This window comes from Dicentrarchus labrax, unplaced genomic scaffold, assembly GCF_905237075.1.
Source record: "Dicentrarchus labrax unplaced genomic scaffold, dlabrax2021, whole genome shotgun sequence".
Taxonomy (NCBI): domain Eukaryota; kingdom Metazoa; phylum Chordata; class Actinopteri; family Moronidae; genus Dicentrarchus; species Dicentrarchus labrax.
Genome location: NW_026136723.1, coordinates 13,544,318 through 13,572,253, shown reverse-complemented (window position 1 = coordinate 13,572,253; position 27,936 = coordinate 13,544,318). Strand labels below are relative to the sequence as shown.

The 27,936-nt window shown below is 41.0% G+C and overlaps 1 protein-coding gene across 2 annotated transcripts in view; it reads right to left on the bottom strand.

The window, feature by feature from the left end:
* Positions 1–26,752, bottom strand: part of LOC127357392 (electrogenic aspartate/glutamate antiporter SLC25A13, mitochondrial) — a 47,641-nt gene extending 20,889 nt beyond the window's left edge. Inside the window, exons 1-9 of one of the 2 annotated variants that reach the window (XM_051389559.1) lie at positions 26,627–26,752; positions 25,026–25,079; positions 24,720–24,862; positions 19,164–19,279; positions 15,665–15,804; positions 10,482–10,628; positions 8,228–8,366; positions 3,391–3,484; positions 2,114–2,198 (exon numbers count right to left, since the gene is read on the bottom strand). In XM_051389559.1, coding sequence (XP_051245519.1) covers positions 2,114–2,198; positions 3,391–3,484; positions 8,228–8,366; positions 10,482–10,628; positions 15,665–15,804; positions 19,164–19,279; positions 24,720–24,862; positions 25,026–25,079; positions 26,627–26,638 — 930 coding nt within the window. In that variant the 5' untranslated portion in view covers positions 26,639–26,752. Of the gene's footprint in view, positions 1–2,113; positions 2,199–3,390; positions 3,485–8,227; positions 8,367–10,481; positions 10,629–15,664; positions 15,805–19,163; positions 19,280–24,719; positions 24,863–25,025; positions 25,080–25,772; positions 25,815–26,626 lie in introns of those variants that run through there. The other variant, XM_051389558.1, reaches the window with a different exon arrangement.
* Positions 26,753–27,936: the final 1,184 nt, after the last annotated feature.

Sequence of the window (27,936 nt, the reverse complement as noted above, 5' to 3'; positions counted from 1 at the left end):
ACAAGCTATTTTATCAAGCATTGGTTTGACAGCAAGTATCAATTTCATGATGGACATTGGTATACCGTATAGTGATTTAATGAAACTATACTGTAACGAAAGTGGGAGTGGGAAGATACTTGAATATGAGAGTAGTTGTTTAGACTATGAAAATGGTGAAAAAATGCCCATCAAAGCTGTAACCAGGCAACGTTTGGTATTCTTACTTGAAATACAAATAATTAAATTAAATTTGTTTATTGTTTTGATTTATTTTTCTGTTGATAGAATAATCAGCTAAATGACTAATATTGCAGCAGTAAGTAAAATAAAAAGTGATCAGGTAGTTAGTAGTTCAACTTATCAGTTAGTAAACATTGAAAGTATAAGCTACTGTTAATGAAATTTCAAACCTTGAGTTTGGGTTAGAAATACAGAATTATTAAGCTTTTATAGGTTTTGAAATGAACAACTGTTGCATAAGTTATTGTTATTAACTACTAACTAATATCTACTGCTGGTTCATTGCACTGAGCTGATAAAGCAACTTTTTGGAACTGTTCTGACCTGTTTGACTAGTATAATTGTTAAACATTGTCCCAAAGTTAATTTACGATGTAATTACACTTTGATATTTTGACATTTCTAAGAGCATTTGTCAAATAAATCTAAGTAAGTGATCTTATTACACCGTTGTGATCATCACCATGCTATGCAAAGAGCAGAAGTGTGTTAGTAGCATTAGCCACACAGTAACATTAGCCACACTCCCTCCTCCACCTGAGGTACCTGTTGCCTTGTCTGGTCTGCCCAGCCCTGGCCTCTCGACCCTGGGGAGAGGGGGGGTGGAGTGTTGTAAGTATGTGTGTATGTGTGTGCGTGTCTACGTCTGTGTGTGTGTGTGTGTGTGTGTGTGTGAGGGGGATGGGAGTCTCTCTAGAACAGGTCCACCTGTCAGAGTGAACCCCCCCCCAACTCTACAATTTATCCCCAGAGCTTTCTTCCTGCCCAATTTTGTCCTTCCACTTCTACCATCCTCCTCAGCTCTGTCTAAAACTTGGCAATACTAACTGTCAGGATGTTTGAGGGAGAAAGAGGGAACAAGTTAACAGGATATAAAGAGAGAAAAAGCGAACCGACAAACATGTAGAGAAATAAGAGAGAGGGAGAGAGAGAAGTAGATCAAAAAAGGATATGGAGAGAACTAGCAAAAGATGAGAGAGAGCTCCAGCTAGCTGGCGGCCAGCCCCCGAGGCCAAACCACAAGGGCCTAAAGTGGCTCATTGTGGTGGGACTGGCGTCTGTGTAGTGCTGGGCCCCTTTGCTTTCTCCCCTTTGGCCCCCGCCTGCTCCAATATGGCCTGGCCAAGCCTTAACTGTAGCGCTGTAACCCACCAGGCAGCACAACTCTGACCAAACAGCTCGGGAAGGAAAACAATCCTCTGCTCATCTGTCTGGCTGTCCATACATCCTTTTTCCTCTTCTTCATTACAAATTGCTCTTGTTTGCTGCTGCAAAGTCTCTTCACATCTATTATTTGCAACTTGAAGCATGATTGAGGTTCATCAGAGCTTGAGGATGGGTCTGCTTGTCTTTATTTCCCTGGATTTGTGAGTTTTGCTTGTATGTTTTTTTAAGACATCAACCACATGTCAGGGAGAGGTCTAGTGGTGTTTTCTCTCAAGAGAGCCTCTTTAAGTTTACTGTAAGTCTGTGATGGGAAGTTACTTGGACACAACTTGGTCTGAACCTTGGTATGAACTTTTGAAAATGAGCAGGGCTGACGAGTTTTGGCCGACTTGCATTTGGGGGCAAACTTTCCACTTTATATCTGACAAAACGTGTTTGGATCTGTGTCTCCTGTCTTTTGTTTTTCTTTCACTCAAACATAAGTCTAAAACTACGTCTCAATGAATGACTGGTGTAATTCATGCTAAAATTACAAATCAAACAGATGCTTTGGTTTGGGGAATTAATTACTTGTGAACAGGAGATATCATTATCCTTAATTCTATAAAAAATATTAAGTCATCTGCATGGTGACATCTAGCCCCAGAGAATGTACTGAGATGAGAAAGAGCTGCCAGTGTGGAAGAGGAAACGAAACACATCAACAAGTCTTCATAATGTGTACCTTTCTCTGGACCTCAGCCAAGTTGTAGGGCAGGGCACCTTCCTCCAGCGGAGCGATGTTCTCAATGTCCACTAAACCAACACGTCTGATGAAAAGAGAGAATGGAGAGAGTGAGAAGTTTCAAGTAACTTTCAACTGTTGTAAAAACTCTCAGAGGATTATAATATTTAATCAATGCATCACCGAGTCCGTGACCAGCCTGACCAGTCTGTCAGGCTGAAGTTACCGAAAGTTTACGGAAACTTTGCCATTGTTCCATGTCAAAATCTAAAAATCCAGACCTGTGCTTGGCATGATTGAATAAGACAACCAATGTATAGGAACTGACTCCCACTCCTTTATCCCTTCATCCAAGTACAACAAAGATGTTAAACCTTTGGATGTAAATCTACTGCCTTTCTGAGTATTTCCATTGCATCTCTATGACGGACCCAGATTTCCCAGGCTAAGAGAACGTGGAACGCCAAATCCTCCCCCCCACCCCTCTCCACACCCGTCTCCTCTGAATATTGGGGCTATTATCTCCCGCATCTCCAATCAAGGGGAGTAGAGAGGGCTATTAAAGTATCCCATTGCCCAGAAATAATAATCAGGTGGTGTCTAAGGCCGGGGTTAGAAATTATGAGTGCACTGGTCGGGCCGCGAGGCAGACGCAAAGGAAGTGGGGGAATGTGAGACGCATACAGTTGTTGTGTGCCACGGATCATAGGGACTGGAGTTGCCCTTTTTTAAAGATAAATGGGAGTTTGGATTGGTTTTGGACTGAAAGAGGATTCTCTGGCACTAATGTAGTCATGTCTTGATTCTTTTGATCCTGCGCAGAGAAGTTTTGAAAGAAAGCGCTCGTCTCTCTGAGGTATGGACCCTGGGGCTAAAGGTGCGCTTTGGAGGACAAGTGTGGTATAGACTTACTCTGCACAACTCCTTGACTAACTGATGCTATTCCTCCATTACTGCCTATTTGCCTATTCTCAGTGAAACATGCAATGAATGCCTATACATGCCATCAAATCCACCATATCACTAATGATTATTTCCTCAGAGATTATATATTCTACAATGAGATAAGACTACAATGAATATAGAAAAGCAAAAGTCACAATATCAGTATCAAAAGACTGTCACAATATCCAAATTAAGGTATTAAATCAAATACCTTTGTGCCTTGTTTCTTTTTTGAATCTTTAGGGATGTTTGTTTGCCTGTGTGTGTGTGTGTGTGTGTGTGTGTGTGTGTGTGTGTGTGTGTGTGTGTGTGTGTGTGTGTGGCTGTCTTACCCACGGGGGTCTGACAGGTCAGCTAGCTGAAAGAGGATGTCGACTTCCATGGGTGTCACCTGGCCAAACCTCTGAGCTGCCACAATGAACTCCTCTACAAAGAAAGAGAGATCACACCTTATGATACAAACCAACATTTACAAATATGCCATTAATATCTCAATTGCAAATCCACCCATTTTTCATTTGCCTATCTGTGTCCAGGTCATAGTGGCAGCAAACTCAGCAACAGTCAAAACATTTTCCTCTTCAGCCACATCCTCTTGCTCGACCTGAGGGATCCAAAGGTATTCCAAAGCCAGATGGGGTATATATAATTCCTCCAATGTGCTTTGGGTGTGGGGACCTCCACAGCAATCCGCAATCTCCAACTTCTGGATGTCTGAGCTCTCAGATACAAACTCAAAACTCATGACTACTGGTACAGGAACGTAGATTGTAACTTGAGAGCCCCCGGCTTTCAGGCCCAGTTCTCTTGGCACCATGGGAGTACAAGGGTACAACTTCCACAAGACTGTGGACAGGGCACCAATCTGGCTCCATTTACCCTCACTTGCAACTTCATATCTCCAACTCCTTAACTCCAGGCAGCAACTCTCTCTTAACTCAAAGCGGAGAATTGGTCTATTTCAAGTCTAAAATTATGAGGTTCTGACAAGGATCCTAACAGCTGCAGAGTTGGCTGCAAACTGCCCCAGTGCATACCGGAGGCCATCGAAAAATAAAAAAAAAATGCCATTGGGATGTCACCAAACTGAATACTCTCTAACAGAATAAGTGAAGAGGAACCCAAAGCCCACCAAGAACATGTCTGAGGAGATACAACTCTCAGTGCAGTTATAAAAGGACTGGGTGGCTTTGATCAGCAGCCCTAGCACCATATTTTGTGGCAGCAGTTTTTATGCAAAGGTGAATAGCTGGTTCCAAAACCAGGATAGGATATGCATTGCTCCTGCAAAATCCAAGGCTTAATAAATGGTGATTTTATAAAGAAACATGACACTTCATTCATCCACTTCAGTTGGTTTGTCAGGGCTTCGGTATAAAGCAGCAAAGCAAATTTGGCCTTGTGTAAATGAAAATGTTTTAATTTCATTGTTTTAATGTTCACTTTGTCATGATATATTTTCATTACTGTGTGATATTTTACACACTGCCATTGCAACATGAAAATAAGTCAAAATATGTAGTACTGAGCTGAATGAATCACCTACAGCCACAATCTGTTATCACAAACAAGAGCTATTTCCTGTGACTGACAGTTGTGACTGACATCTCTTTTATTCTTTTATTAACCGTTCACGATACTGCATCATAGACTCAGTATCATCAATTGATATTATGTTACATACAATGCACTAGCATAATATGATAAAGTGTGCATTCACACGTTTACTGATATCAAAATTTACAGTTAGATGCATTGTTTGCTCATTACACAATTAAATAATTTTCATTTCCATGTTCCCAAAACCTACCATATATATATATATATATATATATATATATATCAGTCAGTCATTTCCTGTGTTTCCCAGAAAAACTTTTGACAACTCAGAAACAGATTTGCTACTTTTAATCTACAGTGAGCATTTTTTATCTGTTTTCAAACAGATTGAGAACAGATTAGATAACACTGGATCATGCAAGTTGGGAAACTGCATTTCATTGTGTTTTCTTCACTCCTGTCACTGAAGAGGAACACAAACATTAAGGAATGTTAAAATTAGACTGATAAGTTGGCCCTGGCATACAGGACTTAATGCCAGTACAAGTTTTAAATGTTGCGCTATTTTACGATTTTTGCCTTAAGCTCTGTCACTCACACCAGTTACCTTCTGTGACTGGGTTGTAACTTACAAGAGAGAAGTGTCAAAGCATGTTAAATTCATCATAAAAAAATATAATAGAAAATATGGCCACGGAGAGTTATGGACTTTAAGAGTTCTTCTCAGGCAGCCGTAACTTGAGACCTGCTCCATTGTTGGCGGAATAAAGAACAGGTTGACTGTAGGCTGGCTTACAGTGGAGGAGTCAGCATTGTTTGACCTGCTTTATTCAAAGAGCAGCAGGCTGGGGTTGTGACAAAGTCGTCCTACACTGGAGCCATTCACCCCACCGAGGCTCAGCTTACCCCTGAGGCATGCTCTCTTTCTCTCTCATACACACACACACACACATATCTATGGATACATGCAGGTAATGCTCACAAGCATGTGAGAGAGCATACATACACAAGAATAAACTCTCTCTTTCTTTCTCTCTCTCTCACACACACACACACACACACACACACACACACACACACACACACACACACACACACACACACACACACACACACACACACACACACATACATACTCAGACATAGACAGAGGTCTGTCTGGGGAGATCACAGATCACAATGCTGATAACCTGTTTACCTATAGCCTGTAGTCATCACTACACACATGCACACATACACACACGACTGACCTCTATACACATTTTATAATTACCTGCCTCTCTGTGAAGTGGTCTAGTCCATAGAGTATTAAAATGATAAGTATAGCTGGACATAGCTGCTGACATTTTCGGACCAACACTTACTGACACAACTTAGACTAAGAGCATTTAAACAGCTAAATATCACAGAGTTATTAAAATTAAACTCTTCCTACCATCCTTTGTTCAGGCAATTGGTGCTCTGTTGTTAATGAGTGCCTAATGGAGGGCTGTTCGAAGTATTATAATAATAATTGTTATTTATACAGCACTTTTGAAAACAATTACAAACTGCATTACAAATGGTTTAAAAAAAGAGAAGAACTTAAAAAAAAAAACTTTAACAGCAGTCTACAGCCATGCCAGCAGATCTGTGCGGCCGTACTTAGAGACAGCTGTGCTTTGACCTCAATGCTAATGTCAGCGTGCTAACATTTTCCCAATGTCAATGCTAACATGCTGTATGTTACGTGATGCACTGAACACAAAGTACAGCTGGGGCTGAATTGAATGTTATTATATTTGCAGGTATTTGGACATGACACTAGATGGGACCATCAACGTTTTGATCCTGAGAAAAATGGGAATGTTTTCACAGAATTTTAAAGCAATCCATCCAATAGTCAGTCAGTCAGGGGATCACCAAAGTCAATAGGCTTCATCCTCAGGGGACCTCAAATTTCTGTACAGAATTTTATGGTAATCCATTCAATATCTATTGAGATATTTCAGTCTGGACCAAAGTGGTGGACAGACTGGCTGACATCACGATGCCTAAAAACATGATCACTGCTATTTACATTTCAGAACAATCATTAGTGTCATTCCCAAAGAAAGAACAAAACTGGCTCATATATCATCAGTTCTGGTGCTCTCTAGTACAGATGCATTTACAGTAATATGTGTTAACACATATACTTCATCCACACACACCTGATTTTAACCTGTTCGCAAAGATGTACATGTTCACAGTCATGATGTGCCTTGTAGTGTACACTGCTGGCTCAATAAAAGGTGTGTTCTGTGAAGGTTTTCTGTGTACGAACGCGGACAAACGCTCACGCATGTCTACACTCCCTTTTGTGTAGGCGTTAAGCTCTGTAATGGCCTCCCCAAGGCAAAACAGTGGCCTTGCTGCACATACGGAATCAATCAGGATTATTACACATGTGTGCACACTTGGCTGTGTTAATGTATCTGAGTGCTTGTGTGTATGTGAGAAATGTTTGAAATGGTGCGTTACAAAACGTTATGCACGCACTCGATAAGTGCGGGTGTGTGTACAGTATGTGTTTGTCGGCCAGCCCCGCCAGTAGTACATGGAGCCGAGCACTTGCAGTCCCCAGGGAGGCCTTAATGACTCGGGGAGTGGAGGGTGGATGGGTGGTGGCTGCGGAGGTCTGGCTGGCTACGGGCCACCGTGGGTCGAGCCAAACCCTGCCTTGGTGTACCCATGGTGGGAACAGCCTGGGGAGCGTACGGGCTCTTGGTCTGGGTCGGCTATGGTCCACACCCCTGATAAGGCTTCAGATAGTATCATAAGGCTACACTATTGGCCCTGGGCCATGGGGAGAGAGGTCAGAATAGTTTCTTAAAGACGACTAAAGCAGGAGAGAGAGAAGCAGAAAGAAAGAGACAAAAAAAGGTAAAGAGAAAGGGAAAGCAAACTAGGCTTGCTGCCAAGTACTAAGGAAAGGAATGAGAGACAGCAAGTGGGGCAAGAGAGTGAGACAGATAAGGATTGAAAGAAACTAACCATGGGAGACAGAAAGACAGAGAAAATGTCTGAAAAAGACAAAAGTTGATCAATCAATAGAGAAAAATACCTTGCAGCTTTACATTTTTGCTCATAAAATGGTTTTAATTATCTAACATGCACTGAATCTACACACCTCATCCTCAAAAAAATACGTGATTTTGACAAAAGCAAGGGTTCCTCATTTTTGCCTGTGTTTTAAAGAATTAAAAATCTCATTATACACCAAAAACACCCCAGGACAAATAAAGCAGTCCTCAGATCAGTGCCAGGATGTCTAATAGACAAGACGAGCTCCATCAGGGATTGTGGGTATGGAGTACGTGTGCTGGGTCGGATCCAGGATGCCCATTTAAATACCACCGGGAAGGAAGAAAACCAAACAAAAACAAGTTTCCACCCTCCCTTTAACACATACACATACAGTGCATCCTCTCATTTGTTTTGTGAGTGTGTGTCCTGTATGCTGTCCGTCTTATTGCACTGCATGTAGAGAACATCAATGCATGAGTGCATACGTATAAATGTCGCGTTCTGGCTGCATGTGTTTGTTGTTTTGTTGTTTTCATGGGGGATTTTTTTCTCCCGAGGTACCTTTGGTGACTTCCACATCTCGGCGGTGGCCAGCCAGGGTGCTGTAGATCTTTCTGATCAGCTCCATGTTGTTGAGAAGCGAATTGAAGCCGTTGAAGTATGAGAAGCTGACCTGGTGAGACGTGCTGCCACCAGCAACCTGGGCAAGGACGGAGACATGTATTTTAACATGGCAATAAAGTCTGATGATACACAAACACAATCACACCACACTCCAAACTGAGTAAATGCTTGAGAGGTGAGTGTAGATGTAATGATTATGTGTACGTCCCCACAGAAGAAACATGCTAAAACATCACATGTGAAGAGAAAATCTTGACAAACACCAGTGGTTAATCATCAACGCTCCTCTTTACCATCGCTCCAAGGGGAGAAGTAAACCTGTTTCAACCATTTCTTTTTCCATCACACAACGAACAGTCTGAGGGAGTTTAATTAACTTTCTTTATGAGGTGGGGGAAGTGGTAAAAGAACAGAAAATAGAAAAAAGGTAAAGGATTAAAAATAGACGCTGGGCTCTTGCGGACATTCCAGACTGTACACAAACTGTTTTATGTTAACCAGAATCCCATCTTTATTAAATCAGGCTCTCGGAGCTCCTAGAGGAGCAGCTCTAACTGCTGTCTGTTTAGAAATGTGTCTTCAAGTATATAAGTTCATAAATGTTGCCTGTTTTGGGTAGCTTAAGCCAGAGTATCAGATGAGCCTTGAGGCTTTGCAGCTCTTAACAGTGTTGAGGGATGAGGCAATAGAAAATGTAGAGCTTCCTTTCACTAGATGGCACTGTTTGCTTTACAGACGCATTCAGGAAGGTTGCTTACACCTCACTGTGTTTGCAACAAGGGGTGGAAGCTCTGGCTTGGGTGAAACTGCCCTAACAGAGAGACACTTTTGTATCTGTTAATATCTATGAGCCTATAGACATGGATCTTCCCACCATATCAAACACAGTCTTTCACAGAAGGAGAGAGGAGAACGATATCTGGGTGAAAGTGCAGTGCTAATCATTTACCATGTTTGGTGAGTGAATAAAAGTTTGTTGTTTCACTGTTTGTGTTCCGCCATTACACTGCCTTTAATGTGTCTGTGGTGTTTATGGGGTTTTTGATATATGTGTGTGTGTGTGTGTGTGTGTGTGTGTGTGTGTGTGTTCACAAGTTTGTGTGTGTTTGTGTATGTGAGAGTTTACTAACAGCACACCAAGATGTCTGGTCGGTGAGGTAAACACAGCGGAGAAAATGACAGAGTCTACAAGGTGTTTATGAAATGGGGCAAGACATGGACACAGACACAAGACGCACACATGCGCAACAAAAACACTGACACACATAAAGGAAAGACAAGAAACAAAAAAGACAAACATCTCAGAGTTCAAAACAAATAGAGTACACGCGCACAGCTGCTCGCACACAAACACACAGGCAAAGATGATGGACTGTAAAGCTCCAGTCGCCATCTATCTCTGTCTCTATCTTCCCATTCAGCTGGCCTGCTTGGCTTTGACACTGCCAGAGAGGTTAGACTTAATGACATGTTGGGAGAGAGACAGAGACACGGGGGAGGGAGAAAGAGAGAGAGGGGTGGTTGAGAGAGAGAGAGAGGGGGGGGGGGGATGAAGGGAAAGAAGGAGAGAGAGGATGGATAAGAGGTGACAGAAAAAGTAAAGAAGAAGAAGGGATGAGAGATGGACAGCTGGATGGGAAAGAGAAAAGCCACAGTGTTTGGTTGTGGGGGTGTGAGAGAAAGAAGCGAACACAGGGAGGAGAAAAGACGAGAAAGAAGAGGTGAGACGGAAGAAAACAGCCTTGCCTTTAACTCTTTTATGGAGAATGGAGTAATGTTAGGTTGCTAGCCTTCTTAGCTGGCATTAGCAACTGAATCAGTATAAAGTATATATACGTAGGGGCGCTCCGCCATTTCTGACATTTCAAAGCGTGCATCTTTTTACATTTGAGCATACACAGATTTTGTTAAACACATATACATTGAAGAATCACAACATTCCTAATACATAATGAATATAGATGTACATTTACCTGTACAGTGATAAAATATGCAGCTAAAATGTGAATTATGGTAATCAAATTATAATTTTTTACAACAATATTTTCCTAACATATAAAGACAAAGTATTATAACTCCCAGGTATACAACAGTGACAGATCTCACTATTTTTTCCCAGCCTCACTTTGGCTCTTGTGGTTGACAATAAAACAAGTAGAGGAGAGAAGCGCAGAGCCAAACAAAAACCCACCGCCACGAGGCATTCCTCCACGAAGGGTGTGAGCATGTGCGGCCGGATGGTGACCATGATGTCCCTGAAGTCCAGGGCTGACACAGAGCCGCTGTGGGCTTGGTCCCGTTGGATGAAAGCCTGCCGTGCATGTTCCAGCTGCATCTCCTATGGAAGGGAGAGGAGAGAAGAAAGGAGGGAAGTTTAGGTGTTAGATTATATAGTAAATGCATATTATTGTGCACATATGTGGGTCATACACCTCTTTAAGTTGCCTTCATAAGTTAAAATCCACATAAACTCACTCATATAAACACGTATGCATAAAATCACTGCATTTGCTTTGATGGGCCCCCTGGTGCCGTCTCCCCCTCTCAGTTACGGGGGGAGCCAGCGTTTGGCCAGGCTTTTTACTCTCGTCTCCTCTCTCCTGCCCACTGTGAGGCGTCGCTTGGGCTTTTCACACCCTCCCCAAATCCCCATTAAACCCACTTGAGGGAGAAACATACAAACACACACACACACACACACACACACACACACAGGCGTGCACACACAGGCAAGACGGCTAATCACCCAACTGCTCACTTTGTCTCTCTTCTTGTGCACACGTACACACAAAGGTCCACAGGGACAAGAGCAGGCTGTGGTGGGGACAGATCCCACAAGGCCTTTGAAATTAGCAGCCATTATCGGTACCTGCAACCACAAGTCTACAGAGAGGGGCTGTAAACAAACCGCTGCCACCGATGCTTCCTCTGTCTTACAACAAGAAACTCGGTTAGAGCCCAAGACAGGGATATCAGAACAATAATAGTCCACAAAGAGTCATTGTGAACAGCTACAGGCTTGAGGACAGCAAGCTTAACTAGTTGGTTTGGTTGTTGACTCACTTGCAGTGTATCATGGCCTAATCCAGAGGCTGATGTATCTTTATTTATGAGGTTTCTCACACATGGTGACACAATACGAAGAGCCTAAATGACCAATTCAAGCCTGCTTACTTTGCAACATTCATGCAAGACTTTTTAAGAGCTTTTCTGAAATTCTCTTTTGAAATTTCCCACATACACGTAGAGCTGAAACAATTTGTAAATTAATAGAGCGACAGAAAATTAATCATAATTAAAAACTGATGATCAATTAATGTTAATTCACTGTTTCCTGCTGTTCCAGGTTCTGTGATAGTACACTGACCATCTTTGGGTTTTGGACTGTTGGTTGGGTGAAGCAAGCAATTTGAATATGTCAACTTGAAGGATTAGAAATTGTGACAAGCATTTTTCACTATTTTTTGATGTTCTATAAACCAAACGATTAATTGATTAATTGAGAAAATAATCAGCAGATTAATTGATAATGAAAATAATCATCAGTTGTAGCCCTACATGCATGCAGTACAAGACTGTATCTGACTATTTAAAAAGGCTCAACTTATTTATAAAGTTAATTTATTTCACACATTATCCCATAAATATCCTAAAACAAACTAAAGAAAATCTGATAGGAACACATAAAAAGAACAAAATATGTCAAACTTTTGTGTGTACGCACAATCATGTCAGGGAAAACATTTTTAAATGACGTCTCTTAAAGCAAGTACTGGCTAGTAGTTTTAGTACAATACATAAGATAGCAATTCAGTTCAAAATACATGATTATCAATTTGTCCGAGAAGAATGGACATTCTTTTTGAAGCCACACATGTCGGACAAAAAATGCTGAAGGGGGACTGATTAAATCTTAAACATGCATGGCATTATTCAACTGATTGATTCAGATGTTATTGTTATAAATGGAACTCAAAAAAGTGGTATTACAACAACACAAAACCCTATGAGGCTATGACTTATTGTTGTGTTGAATTTGAGTGATATTTCACTGACAGCATAACTGATCGAACTCTAAATTTGCGGCGCCCAAGAGAAACGACTGGGGAAGAGTGACATTTACACAAAGCTGAGTGGAGACCGGAGGGGAGTAAGAATAGACATTGTAACAAAAGAGCCAGATTTGCAAAAACAGCAAATGTAGCAGCCATGTGTCAGTATCACCTATGAGCACAGCAGGGGCTCCGGAGAGTGTATAAGCGAAAGGAAGGCAAGGAAACGAAGACAGATTGACACACGTAAACACTCCCAAAGTAAATAAGGTGAGATATTTTGGTGTCAGCCTCTTGAGTGTCGTGACTCACTTCTCCGGTCGGTTGTGAGTAGGTCAAAACACTTTGGTGTGAAATAAACTGGGAAAGAGGGAAGGGAGGAGGAGAGTTTTAAAGTCAAAACAAAAACTGAAAGTGAAGAAGATAATGTTTTGCATGCATGAGTGTGTACATGTGCAAAAATAAGGTGCAAGTGTTTATCTGTGCGTTTGTGTCCATCTAAAAGAAATTAGATCCTGTTTCTCTGGACAAAAGTCTAAAAAAGCCACACACACCAACACCTATAAACTGCTCCATCCAAGGGATGGAGCAGTTTATAGTCTCAACCTCTTAAAACCTTAACTTGTTGCAACTGTATGAGTGTTGCAGGGACATGGTTTTTATTTGGGAGGGGAGTGAGGGAGGTAGGGGACATAAAGCTGGGGGCTTAAGACAGCCAACAACCGCCGAGGCATTTGCAGTCGCTTTAATTGTCCTTGGAGGAGAATAAAAATACATGAAAAGCCACCTCTGTTTGTTTTCAACGGCTGTGATCCCCCCCCCTTCAAAACTTAAACAATAGATATGAGTGGATTGTTCCTCTCTTTTCCCAATCTCTGCTTCTCATCAGCACAGGGCTAAAATTATTACAAGGAGAAGCTTAAGCACAACTGCTATTTACATGTGTGCCACTGAGCCCTCTACACAGTGATGTTAAAGGCTGCCCACTCATTCTTGGGAGAGTCAAACATATAATTGGGACTTAAATCTGAGAAATGCCAACAATTCACTTTTTTTTGAGAGCTTAGTAAAGACGTGGGACATGTGGTGTCCCCTTCGTGTAATTCAAGCCCTTAACTTGCCAAGGATTTATAATATTTGCTACTATGTGCCACTATTTGCCACTTCTCTGGACATCGGTAATACCATTGCCAGAGACAACACCACACTGACAGTGCGAGCTGAGCCTTGGCCGGCGTCCACGCGTGAGACGGGAAAAATGCATGTAATTGGTGAGAATCTCTGGCTTCCATCAAGACAGTAATTGGCCAGAGAGAGCCCTTGTGAGAAATATGCGGTGCAAACGTTTTCCCTGATAATCCCATCTTGTGAGCATCTGGCAGTGGCGTGGTTACAATGGCAGAAAAACACAATAAACACATGCATGTATGGCAGGAAGAGGGGTAAATAAAGGATGGGAACATTCTTGGGGGGGGGGGGGCTCGGTGGTAGGGAATTATAAAAATAACTGAAAAATATTTAGAATATAGTGTGTGTGTGTGTGTGTGTGTGTGTGTGTGTGTGTGTGTGTGTGTGTGTGTGTGTGTGTGTGGAGAGAGAGAGAGAGTGTGTGCTGGTTTTCACAACTCTCGGAGAACTTTTATAGCTGCAGAGTGTACTTTTGTTTCTGGCTGACATTTACGAATGATCTGTCTGTTAATAAAAATATCATAACAGCGCTGGGTAGTAGTGCAATCACAAAGTATGTAGTAATTGCACGGGTTTAAATTCTGATTCAGGAAATGTTGTGCCTATCCTAATTGCCCTGTCATCAATCACTGGAGCAGCTGATAACACACTGTAACTGCCAATACCTGAATTTTACTGCAGTTGGTAACACACCATCACAGTGATATTAATGTGTCTTATTCTTTCATAACACTTTCATGAAACCTACAATAGCTTTAGACCTCTCAAGTGAAAATATTTATAATACTGATAATATTTTTATTTAATGCGTATCAGTAGACCAGTTAAGCAAGTGCTAAAGAATGAAATGCAGGGCAGTATTTGCAGCACTTAAAATAAATTTGCTGTTGAACATCCCTTGCCCTTACCTACACAGCGAGGCATCCTACACGCGAAATTCACTTTCCCCTGTCATTTATTAAGGCATGAATCAAAAGCTATGAGAAATGATCAAATACAGAGAGTGTAAGCAGGAAATGTGCATTTCATATTGAGCAATGAGTTCGGCTGGCTGCTGGCCTGCTGCTGTGAGGAGCTGGAAACCACTGAGTGACTGACTGGGAGAGAACCGGGCACGCTGTCAATGCAAAAGTACAGCGTCCACTGGCCACAACGCCACAGACTTGCACACACGCACGTACGCGCACACACACACACACACAGTCAAAAACAAGCACAAACACAGACATAAACACAGATGGACAAAGCCTGCATGCCACTGTGCACACATACAGTAAAGCAGATAAGTAAGATAAAGCCACATACATAGAACCATGCATATGTATATACACACACATGCAGTATGTTCAAACATATGCACACACACAAAGACGCACGCACATATAACAATGTCCCAATATCCATGTGCTGTTGCCCACTGTATGTAAGCCATCTGGTCTAAGTTAAGTGTAATATAAAAAGCTCATTCAGATACATGGTGAGTGTGGATGCAAACTTGGCACAACTGAGGCCTCTCTCCCACCCCCTCCACCACCTCTCCCTGCTTAGGCCTGATTTAAGTCTAGACATCATATTGGAAAATGGCTCACACACCACAAATACACTAGGAATATTCCAGCTATACTATTTATGGAGGTAGAACTGCGTCTCTACCTGCTTCAGAGTTGGTGGAGTGGAGTAATGCTAGGTGTACGTCAGCTAATGGAAAACAAATGCAGAAAATGTCCCAAATATATAAGCTCAGTGTTTCATTAATGACTAATCTGGTCAATATGGAGGGCTGTGTTTGAGAGGGAAAGGAACAGTGAAAACCTGCACGCATCTGTATTGCGCACACATTCGTCTGGCCAAGCTTAGATAAGTATCTGACAATAGAGTTACATGACAGAATTATCGGAACAGCCTGTAAACAATATGTGAGAACAAGGCAGAGGGTAGAGATACATAATGGGTTGATAAGGTTTTAATGACTGTCATTGATGGTCAACTGGATGATGGAAATGGAGACAATTAGTTACTTAGAGAGACCAACAAAAAGGGCCAAAAATAGGAAAACAAGGAGGAAAAACAAAGACAATGGGGGAAAATGGCATGTGTGAGATGAGGGGAGCAGGTGATCTACACGAAAACCTACCAGGAGAAACTGGGTGAATTCTCCATAGCTGAGCTGCTTGTCCCTCTGTGTGCCAAAGTGCAGCCGGATGAACTCACAGTCCCAGTTGAAGGGGATGTGCTGGTGGATGGTGGTCTGGTTGAAGACCTGCTTCACATCCTCTGCAACGGAGACAAAAAAAAAGATGCTTTAATTATGACTGAATGATGACAAGTTGCTGTTGACAGCCTAATAACAAGATGCAACAACTCAATACAGAAGTGTACCACAAGCAATGCCTGCAGTGGCGGAGGAAATATTTTATATAGTAAAAACACAAAAGAGTAATAAAAAATAATAAGTCCTGCATTCAGAAAATTGACGCAAGTAATTTTAGTAGTAACTTTTGTAAAATGTATGAAAGTAAATGTATTTGTTATGCAGACAAACAGCTCATGTGATTATTATTTATCAGATCAGATTATTGTTACTTATGCATTAAAGTAGCTAGTCAAGCTGGAGCAAATTTTAACCACATTATATAGTAGTTTAAACAGTAAAAATGTGTCATATTTTATAAGCTGGTCGTATGTTTTGTATGTAAAATGTATATTGTATAAAGCTGTAAATAAATGAAGGAGTAAAAAGTACTATATTTCATCCTGAATAAGTATTAATTAACATATAATAGAAGCAATGAAGTAACAATCAAATCAAATTTAAGTACTTAAGTACAGCACTCAAGTAAATGTAGTTTGTCACAATCCACCACTGCTTTTCCTGTGTTGACATGTGTAAAATATGCACAATTTAAACAAAAATTAGTAAGCAACGAGGCTAAGTAAAATAGTTTGTCTTCAAATCCTTTACAATGATGGAATAACAGTTGTGTTTAGGTTTTACAAATTACACCCCACTTTTAAGGCTAATGACCATGCATTAACAATGTATAAGGCCTTCACCACCATTAAAATCCTCTCCATATTCTCCTTTCTGTATTTTCATGTTTTCATAACAAACAATTACCAAATACTTGTCTTAAGTTTTGAGTTTCCTCAAATAAAGACTTAAAAAAGAAATTTGCTGGTACAAAGTCTCATGAGTCAGGTCTTAACAAACAGCATGTGTTTCCTATCTTGTGGTTAACATTAGCAATTATTTGATTTTGGAAAAAAAAATGTCTGTGACTGTTTGTGACAAAATGTCAACGTCAATCTCCAGAACACAATTCTGCTCTGATTGAGACTTAAGTTCCTCAACTCTAAATCAGTCTTGAATGACACATGGCAGAACTTGTTTGAGCTGTGTAGGCTCTGTATTCAGAAGGAAAGCCTTTTCTTCTCACTCATGTTCCTCTGCCTGAACCCTCTAAGCCTCTACAGCCAGCGGAGTGGAGAGACACTGAACATGAGTCCTAAATTACAGCCTTACTAAAGAAACAAAAACAAACCAATAGAGCGACCTGTTTCTTATTACCAAACAAGCCGCGCTGAACGAGTGGAGAAAGGAAAGGAGGAAAGAAACAATTTTTTTATAAAGACATAAAGGGAGGGAAACAGAGAGCGAGAGAGAGAAAGGTGATATTTACTTCAGCTCAGTCTTACCTTCTGAAGGAAGACAGCTTGTGCATTGTTTTTTTTTACACTTTAATGAGGCAATAAATATACAGCCTTTAACTCTTTAAAGGAGAGGCCGCCTCAGAGCCCGCCATTTATATTATCAGCTTTTATGGACCTGTCAACACTCAGTCCTCTTTAGTTCTTTCTTTTTTTTGTCTTTTCTGGCTGAGGCACAACTGCATTTCATATGCCGTGTTACGTTGCAGTTTTTATGAACTCGACATTCCACCAAATTACGCATTTATTTTTCAAGTGCTAAAAATTCAGAGCACCGCCTGTACTTAACAGAAATTACTCAGGTTATTATCAAATAAAAATGGCTTTATAAAAAAATGAAATAAAAAGAAATCAGAGTACAGACGTTTATTGCATGGGAAAACAAACGGGCCTTTAATGCAATGTAAGCTGCAGCTATTAATGTTTTTAATAGGTAATAAAGAAGGGAGTTCTTTATTTTGCGCCTCGGTGAGGCTCTTTAATCTAATGAACGGCAGAGAGAAAAAAGGAACCAGGGAGAAAAAGGGAGAATTCTGTAATGTATCACAATAAAGCAACTTTGACAAGTCTATAATCTCAGTCACAAGTTATTTGCTTTTGGTGAAATGTTAGCCTGATGCAAGTGGCAGACACTGTAGTCAGTGTTTGTGCATGGCATGATGTGTGTTATGTTTTTCATGCAATTTTCCACTTGTATGTGAGTCTCATAATTCACAGGCATTGGGATATTCATTAACCTTTGGGAGACGCAGAAAAACAGCAGACCTTTTAATTGCCACCAAGACAACGTCACTCTAATTGATCCTTTTAAATATGAAAATTTACATATGTGCATATATAATCACCCGCAATGATCTTGCACCCTGTCGACAGCAACAATTAAAATGAAATTCACTTACTCTTCCCTGTTTGCGAGCGGGATGTGTGCACCGCATTTCAAATCAAGCCTAATGTGCTAACGCCTCGCACACCTACAGAAGGCTGGCATTAGACTTGTTTAAATCAATTAGGCAAATGTGAAATAAGCAACGAGTACAAATGTCTTCCCTTTTCACCTCGGAGCTTCCAGGCATCAGAGTAATGGTGTCAATCATGCGCACACACACACACACACACACACACACACACACACACACACACACACACACACACACACACACACACACACATGAGCTACCCACCCCCTCCTCCATCTTCATCTCCGTCCTTTAGTTGCCACCAGCCCTATCCACCTCCAAACCTAACCTTATCTTCTTTTACAGACAAGATACAGTATTTTTGTTTGTGAATGCAACCATAATAAAGAATAGATGTGCAGAGGTCAGACCCTCATATAAATAAAAGAGGAGTCTGTATGAAAACTTCTTCAGTGGTGCATTTAAGAGAAACACGCTCTTTTCAGGATTGCTGAATAAGTCTTTGTTAAATGTCAAATGCAAGGTGTTGAGACTTCAACTTTTATTTCAAGTTACATAATACCGGAGTTATTAATCTTTAAAAATCACAACTTTCTTTTCACAAACTAAGAAAATGGAAATTGGTTTCCCTGATTACCCAAAAGAAAGACAAGAGGTAGTGTCATAGAGTTATTTTAATTTCTTCGAAGGTGATTAAATAAAGAAAAAGGTCTACAGTATACATGGGAACACTAAAATGCTCCAAGCAGAGTAGAGGACAAGACATAATGAATACCAATATTTAAAAATGAGCAAGAAATTTCTCTATGTAACATAAGTGGCCATGAGTTTCTGGGAGTCCTGTACTTTTTTGAAGGTCAGTACATAATTCCAGGTCCCATGTAAAGCACATTACAGCACTTACTGTATACATGCTAATGGTTTAATAAGACACTAGGTACATCTGTGCAAACTTGACTACAGTATAATTGTATAAAAGCTCCGTAAATCAGAGGCAAAGTTACTTACCAAAAGAGGTCACTCCACTGCCTGCTTTATCAAAAAGCAGGAAAGCAACCATGAAGAGGGAGTCTGGGGCACACAGCACCGACTCGAACGCTACAAACTCCTGGAAGGAGATCAACCTGAGAGAGGAGAGAAGGGTAGAAAGAAAGAGGATAGGTAGGACTGTAAAAGACTGGCAAATGCTGTCATTTGAGTTAATTTATTAATTAATATTCATGTTTCAAGTCCCCTGTATAAATACTTATTCGGCCACACATGTGAGGCACTGAGACTTTGATATTCATTTAGTCATATAATACATAATAAAGACTTAACCTAAGTTACACTAATAACTGGAATATTAAACTAAAAAACAAGTTATTTTAACACTGCATTAAACTATGAACTCCATTGTAATTACTGCCACACAGTGGCAAACCAGCACACTTAGACAACCTATCAATCTGTGCTACGCGTAATTCAAGCGGCCTTTTATCCAGTAGTCTGTTATTCCATATGTAATGTCATAAACTCATCGAGTGTGACAGTAAGAAAATAAAACATTTTTAACAGCTCAGTGTGTGTTCCCAGTCTAAGCTGGCAGCTGGTATAGAAGGCCAACTTTACACCAACCGAAAAAAAAAAAGATTAAATATGAAGTTTTATATTTTAGTGTGCCATTTTAAACAAGTAGACAGGCAAGGAGGGCGCTGCAAGCCAATCATGGAAATATAATTCCACTCAATATAAACGTAATACAATATGCAGTTTAGAGTGAAAGTCAACAGAAGTCAAGGTGGGGGAAATAAATAAAATGATGGAAATTGATTTATCAGCATCAACACTGAAACACAAGTTATGAGTTAAAAGTAAACACAACAGATTAGTTTCCTCTTTATATCACTTCCTCTTTTTCCAGGTTTGTCAAAGTTCTGATAAATACTAGTTTATCTCCCGTCCCTGCATAGTAACACAAATGCTCACATGCATCATCAACAAGAAATAAATAAACATTGCTATTGTGTGAACCCACTGAGAGCCCCCATGGGAGAATCCTGCTGTGGGGAACTGGACCACGCAGTCTAGCCTTTATTTAGGCCCTGGTTCACAGTTGTCACAAGTCCATTATGAATTTCACAAATGGCTCTGATAATTATAGGAGGGGTCAATGCTAATGAGCCGTCCCCGAGCATCCATCTATTAAACCTATTTCAATTTCCAAAGGGGGAGTATGGGGGGGGGGGCACAATGATTACATTTTCCTGTTTGCAGTAATTAATTATGGTACTGATGAAATTTAGAAGTGTTTGTTTGGACTCAGTGTTTCAGGTTTTCATGTGGGTGCTTATACATATACTTATATATGCAAAAATAATACTGTATAGATGAAACACACTGAGAAGGAGAAGAGCTGCGCACTGAGAAAAGTATTGGTTATAAAAAATAATAACCAGGAAAAAGGAAACATTCTTAAAATTGGTGAGTGCCAGAGATACCTGATAAAGGTTGAAAAGCATGTTTAGATTACTGGCTTCAAAGTCTTTTGAATGTAGTCTGCAAAAATGTTATTCTTCCCTTCAACCGTCCATGAAGCAAAAACCAAGAGGCCAAAACAGTCAACACAAAAGACTGGTTTCAGTAAAACCTGAAATACAGAGGGGTACGGTGGCATCAAAATGCTTCCAGCGAAAGAACAGATGTGTGTGTTAGAGAGAGCTAGAGAAGAAAAATATGGAGAGGGAATAAAAGTGAGCATACAGCTCTCCTCAGTGGCAAATCAAATCAGCTGTCATTGTTCCAAAGGCAAGATTAATTGTTTTATTAACTAAGCAGGTAGTTCTTAAGAGCAGGGCCCTGCTGATGGTGAGTAGGTGGAAGGGGGCACAAAAACACACTGCTACCGTGAATCCACTGTTAAAAACAAAGCCAATGCGATCACTGCAGACGCTGCTGGAATATTATCAAACTCTCCAATAATGATCATTCTTTTGTGACAGATGTATAGTACACTCTGAAATTATACCTCAGAGAGGTTAATAAAGGAGTTTAAGCATGTACAATCTGCAGTGCAAAGACTCTGAGAGCACTAGTGTTCCCAGACAGAACCGAGGAAAAAAGTCAGATCTCTTCTTTTTCACACGCATCAGTTTACATGCACGCTGGTCGGCCCGTCTGTGTTTTCCCAGAAGTGGATAATCAGCATATTAGTGTAACTGAGAGGGCTGTTGATCATGAAGGGATTGGACCATGGTTTTAGACCAGGGAGTCCAGACAAGATCCAGGGGGCATCTCCATAACACACAAGAGAAACATTCCACGTACTCGTAAGCATTTACACACAGCTCTGCAGCCGGGGATGAAGCTTATGATGGTTGATTAGCAGCGCCATGACGGCTGCAAAATGATTACCATGAGAGGGGGAAGCCATCTTTTTTTGCCATGCAGACCCCAACCCCAACGAGACACTCAATAATCAAATCAACCGACGGCATCTCCCAACCATCAACTGCTATGGCATGCGTCCAGAGCTGCCCGATCCATGTACACAGCCTGGGATGAACTTCGGAGACGAGGCTAATGTGATACTGTAGTATGGCATCTCGTCGGCGTACTGTGTACTTACTTTACTCCGCAGGATTTTGTTAAATCTTTAAACAGGCGCAGACATATCTGTCACATGTATCAGACGAGAGATGTAACACACAAGACATAAACAAAAGACTTGATTCTAGCATGTGCTTCTATAGATGACAGCTGAATGATGTTTTTGTTTTACGGTGCCAATACAATGCAATTTAAACTGTCTGTGATACGTCTGTCCAGCATGAAAACTCCACCCTATATTTCATATATTTTTGTTTGTTTTTTATCTTATCTTCGTCACCCAGCTTTTATCTCTGTCTCTTCTCAGCAGGCGTCTAAATACACTCCCTTGAACCGAAAACCAGGCTTGGAAACATTGTTTACAAGTAACATAAATGCATGGTGTTGGTTAGGCCCGGCTGATAGAAAGACAGCTCTCCTTCGTTGATAGTAGTGGGAAAGAGGGGCCTAGAGGGGCTTCAATAATCCCCTGTCCCTGGCATCTTGGCATTGTTACTGACAGCCTTCCACCCACCTCAAGCGTGCTTGCACACAGACATACTCACAGACACACCCCAAAAAACACACGCAAATACCCAGGTGAGTGCTAGCTGCCAGTATCTGTTTGGTTTCTAAGAGTGGACACCCACCAGTCCAAGTCCAGAATGTCCACAGCAGCTGGCAGACTGCTATTTTCCCAGCACGCTCCCTTAACAAAATTTTTTTTTTTTACACTTTTTCACACTTGAACAGATGCTTCTATCAAAATATCAGAGGGAAGAAGGAATAGAGAAGCAAAAAGGTAGGGAGCGGGAAAGAGCCAAAACGAGATGGAAGGAGCCCAGAGTGCATTATGGTATGTTAGAGAGTGTAAAGAAAGTGACGATGAGAGAGGAGGAATGCAAAGAAAGTCAAAAGAGAGGACATAAGTTAGTCAAGTGAAAGAGGAAGTACACACATACACAAAACGTTCGATTACTGGAAATTCAGACATCTTCAACCGCCAAAGCCTCAAAGCCCCTCTCTCTCTCTCTCTCTGTCTATCTCTCTCTGTCTCTCTCTCTCTCTCTCTCTCTCCATATATCTGTCTCTCTGTCTCACTGGGAGCAGCGAGAATAAGAGGGAGAAAAGTGATTTCCACATAACAGATTGTTACGACTGTCACTATATCCCCTGATTTACACAGTCACGGAGGGGGAGGCAGACAAATGCATTTTCACTGTTTACATCCCCACACACACACACACACGCACACACACAAACCCACTCGCATACAGACTCAAACACACACTAGATTCTAAGTAAAGATTCTCTCACAGAGATACAATACAACAGAAAAGTAAACATGCTGCCTGCCATCCGACCCCCTGCTAAATCTATTACCCCTGACTCATCTTGTTGGAATGGAGTCCTACCTGGCAAAAACAGCAGCAGGCACACCGGCTTCAAATATACTACACTCATATACCAACCAAAACGTATTGTTCGCAAACATATTTGCATGAAATCGGGGCAAGCCGGATGAAAAAACAGCTACTAAAGTGGTTTGTTTTGTCTTGCGCCTGTTCTTTTCATAAGGTTTGCCCGGATGAACACTTGAAAAACAATGCATTTGTGTTTCCAGCTAGCGCCGACGGTGCTGCATCTCTACTTTTCTGTATCCATTTGTTTTGTGTTCATGAGACACGGGTGTGCAGAATAATCATCTAGACTGTCTCATCAAATCATTTCTCCATCAAAGTTCAGGAGGAAAATAACACATCACAAAGTATGAGCATCATAAGGTTTTTACAATGTCAACTGTAAAAAAAAACCGAATCACATCTAAACCAAGGTCTAAACAGACTTTTTTTTTCCTGTTTTGCCCCCATATCATTTCCATTCCCCTCCACAAAACCAAAATGAGGTTTAGATACAAAGCCTGGGCCATGGGTTCCTAATAGATTTACCCTGATGCCACGGCCACCATTTATCCTGCTCCAAAGCCGCACAATGCAACAGAGTGCTCCTGAATAGCATGGGCAATTACAGTGCATGTGTGTGTTTTTTATGTCTGTGTGTGCGTGTGGGTGCCTCGCTCTCTATTTTTCCAATTCCAAAACCCCCACTACTCCATCTCACCGTCCTCTGCGCGCGCACACACACACACACACACACACACACACACACACACACACACACACACACACACACACACACACACACACACACACACACACCTTAAAGCAGATGTAATAACATGAAACTACGCAGCCATGTGCACTTTGCTCTTTGTAGAAGCCTAGGTGGTTACCATGGCAATGTAGGGGGGGTTATCTTTTTTGACTTACCCTAACATTTTATTACCCATCATTATGTATCATTAAATACATACATATTAATGTAAAAAAACAGGGGTGATGGGAATGGGGGGAGGAGTAAGTGTGAAATTGGGGGTATATCTACAAAGAAGGAAACACCTGAAAGAGGCCTTTGGTGGTTTGATGTCTCTATGCCATATAATTCAAGTATGAACATCCCTCTGTGAATTTTTTACACCAAAGGATTCAGTCATAGGTTTGTTTGTAAAATGCAAAATAACACTAGAAAGGTAGTCACACAAGATCAAAGGGATACATAATACACGCTTTGGTAAGAGTCTTTCATAAGCTTACTACTTAGCAGTTGGCTTGATATTAATGAGAGGAGATACATTTGTGGCTTAGATAGTCAGCAAAGCAATTTTACAGTCAGATCAGCAACTTCTGCAAAAGATATTTCCAAACAATAAGGATGTCAACCCTTATCCAATTTTGTAAAAACTCTATGGCTATATTTGCCCTCTATCTATCACATTATGTGTCACAAAATTCAATTTACAACAGCAGTTATTCCATAAGCATACCCTCCAAGGTACAAGGATTATCTAATAAATTCAGTTCCGCAGTGTGCCTGCATCTTCATTTGTGTGAAACATCTGATCGCCTAATATTAAAAGAAAAACACCAAAACACCAACCCATCTTTCTTCTGATCCACCACTCCAGCCAGGAGCTTTGTGGCCTCATCTGACAGACGGATATCTGTGTGGGCATGGAGGAAACGGTTCACGAAGTCCTGCGGCGACATGAAGCAGTCACCATTCTTCTTGACGCTGGCATACTGTAAAGAGAAAAACAAATACAGACACAAGGACGCACGCTGAGCTTTAGAATTTCATCAAAAAAAAAGAAGAAAAAAACATAAATCGAATGATAAGTGAAAAGCTTCTTTCACAGGAGCAAACACAAAAGAGAGAACAAAAAATACATAGGTAAAATCCTACCTTTTCAAAAATGGCTTTCAGCTCAGTGGGGTCGGCCCTCCTAGGCAGAACTGCCTGCAAGACAATAAGTGAGCATTGTGTGAATACAACTTTCATACACACCAAGAGAACATGACGGCCCACTTTGCATTGTACATCATTGGAGCAACTTTGTAAAGCAGATTTTTTTCATTTGAAGCGAAAAGAAAGATTAGAAAAAAAAAAAAAAAAAACTCTGACAAATTAAACATAATTTTGAGCTTGTATCCCTTGTGGCTCTTGCTCAGGTAAACATGAAGCTCTATCTTTAGGTCATGTGATGACACCTGAGCAGGTTCCAGTCACTGAGAAAGGCAGGAGATTTAGAAAGGTCTAGGAAAAACTAGTAAGAGAACACATAGTTGTTGAATGTTGAACATGTATTAAGAAATATACAAATAGTCTGCCTTTAACAATAATGTGTCTCATATGTTTGTGTAATTTCTACATTAAAATCTTTGCATCTACTCCTTCTACCTCATTAAAAATTCCATAATCTATGAATGTTAAACTTTGATCATTTCTAAGGTTTTCCTGCTGGACACAAGATGTCTTCTACTTCCATTCTCAGTGTATGTGCACTGGTGGCTTCAGCTTTCCTCATCCACATAAGTTGGACATTGGACCAGAGTTGACTTCCAAACTATGTATGATGTCACAAATCTTGCTGGCAGGCCCCGCCACAGAGAAACTTTCCACTTTCAGCAGATGAATGTGTAAACATCCTACCAGTGTCAAACTCTGCACATTCATCATTCTGCACAGTGACTGTCAAACAACAAACTGTAGGAAGAAAAGAAAAAACATGTTTTTGAGTGGCGGGCGGACTTTAAGTTAGCTCAGCAGAGAAATGTGCCTTGTATCTTGTGTTTTTTAATCATCTTATGACCTATAAGATTTATACTGTGACCACTTGGAGAGTCCCAACCCCTGTTTGGGAACCACTGCATATAGAAGATGATGCTTGTGTGATATTTTAAAAACCAGAAAGCAAAGTGAATTAGAAGTTGGTGTGAGAGTATAAATTAAAACAGTTTGTGAACACACTGGTTGTATACAATGAAACAGTGCAACCATGTTAAAACGTCCCCTAAAGCCTGTAGAAACCTCTGGCACCTGCCAAGAGTTCATGACACGGCTGCCATAACATCTAGCGAGATGCTAACCAAGGTTACCGGTGAGTACAGCCGGCTTTTGTTTTTTAGCAGAGACAGACCAAGTAAACCGAGGACGGGGCCTGAAAGAAGCAAGGTGGATTAAAAAAAAGTAGAAACAGTGTCACTACTGTGCTTTATATCATTTTACAAACGACAGCTTAGTCAGTTTAACTAAGGAACTGTTCGCTAAATGTACATTAACTAGCTAACCGGCTATAGTAAAGCCTCAATGTCATTGCCGTATGGCCACTGTTAACCTCTAGCACATCCTCTTAGCAGGCTAACCGGCAGTTAACGAGCCCTCCGGGCAGATATCCTAACAGGTGGAGACCTCCGGAAGAGACACTCCCGGGACCGAGCACACCACCGACAAGGAGACAACTCCCCAGAAAGAGGAGAAACTGATGTTTAAACTCATCAGCTTACCTTTGCTGCCATGCTAAGCAAGCTCACTGTCAAATAGTCCCGTTCACTTCCTCCTGCGTGACGACGTTCCCATGGAGATCACGCGCCGGTGCAGTGAAAGGAGGATGAAAGAGGATCAGCTGTGCACGTGGTGCCCGGGGGGGGACACGAGAGGCCAACTGGTCAGTGGCTTGTGCATGTCAGATACATCCATTGATCCGTTATTGTGTTTGTGTGTGTGTGTGTGTGTGTGTGTGTGTGTGTGTGTGTGTGTGTGTGTGTGTGTGAATGAGAGAGAGTTTATTTATCAGCCCGCTGTATCTTGCAGTAAACTTGATCAACACAATGTGAAAATGAGAGTGCCATATAATCTATCCAATTGTGTGTAAAATGACACAAACAATGAGAAGACTAAATCGGCACCTGTCCCAATCCCAGGATGTGTGACCACCATGAATGGATTAATGAATGAGCCTACAGGACAGGAAGTGTCTCAGGGCCCCTCCATTCAAAGTCACTGTAACAAGCATTTCTCACCAGGACTCAGTTAAAACTACAGACTTCCTGATCACTTTGTTTAATCCTGATTCTTCAGTATTAAGTGTGTGACATATTGAGTTATACTGACCCCTATCTACAATTATTTTTTTCAGGATATTTTTGTTTATATTTTCCTTTTAACTGCAGAATGCATACTACAGGACAGAGGCTAGGTAACCCTACATTAAAGTATTTCCAATGGTCCTTTTTGAAGAAATCTGCATCACAGGTTTCTTTTGATGGTTTTCTATAATATTTTGTATGTTTTAGTATTTTGTATCTGTTAGGGAGGAGTGTCAGTGTGGATGGATTTGGAGACAGCCTCTCTTTATCCCCAAACTGGACTAAAAAAACAATAACAAAACATAAGATTAACATGCAAAACAACTGCTAACAATGTGGGTGGTTGCTCTGGTATTAAGAGATGGGGCCTTTTACATCTCTGTGCCCAGGGGCCCATTAGGTCATAGTCCATCCACGGTGATCATGTAAACTTCCTTCTTGGATTTTCATTCTTACCAGTGCATGTGTTATGGCAAGTGTTCTACCTACTTCCTATGGTAATACTGTGATGTGATTTTTGGCCTCCAGTAGCGGAGGTAAGTTTTTGCTGCACTATCCACTCGAATCTTTATTATATATTAAGAAATAACGTAATGTGTGGGTTTATTCTTATGCACATTGAGTCTCCACTCAACTAAGGAACGGTTTTTAGACATCAGAATAAAAGCCTTAGTTCCTTCCTCACACCTATTCTTTCCTCGCAGTAAATGGTTCCTATACTTTATTTC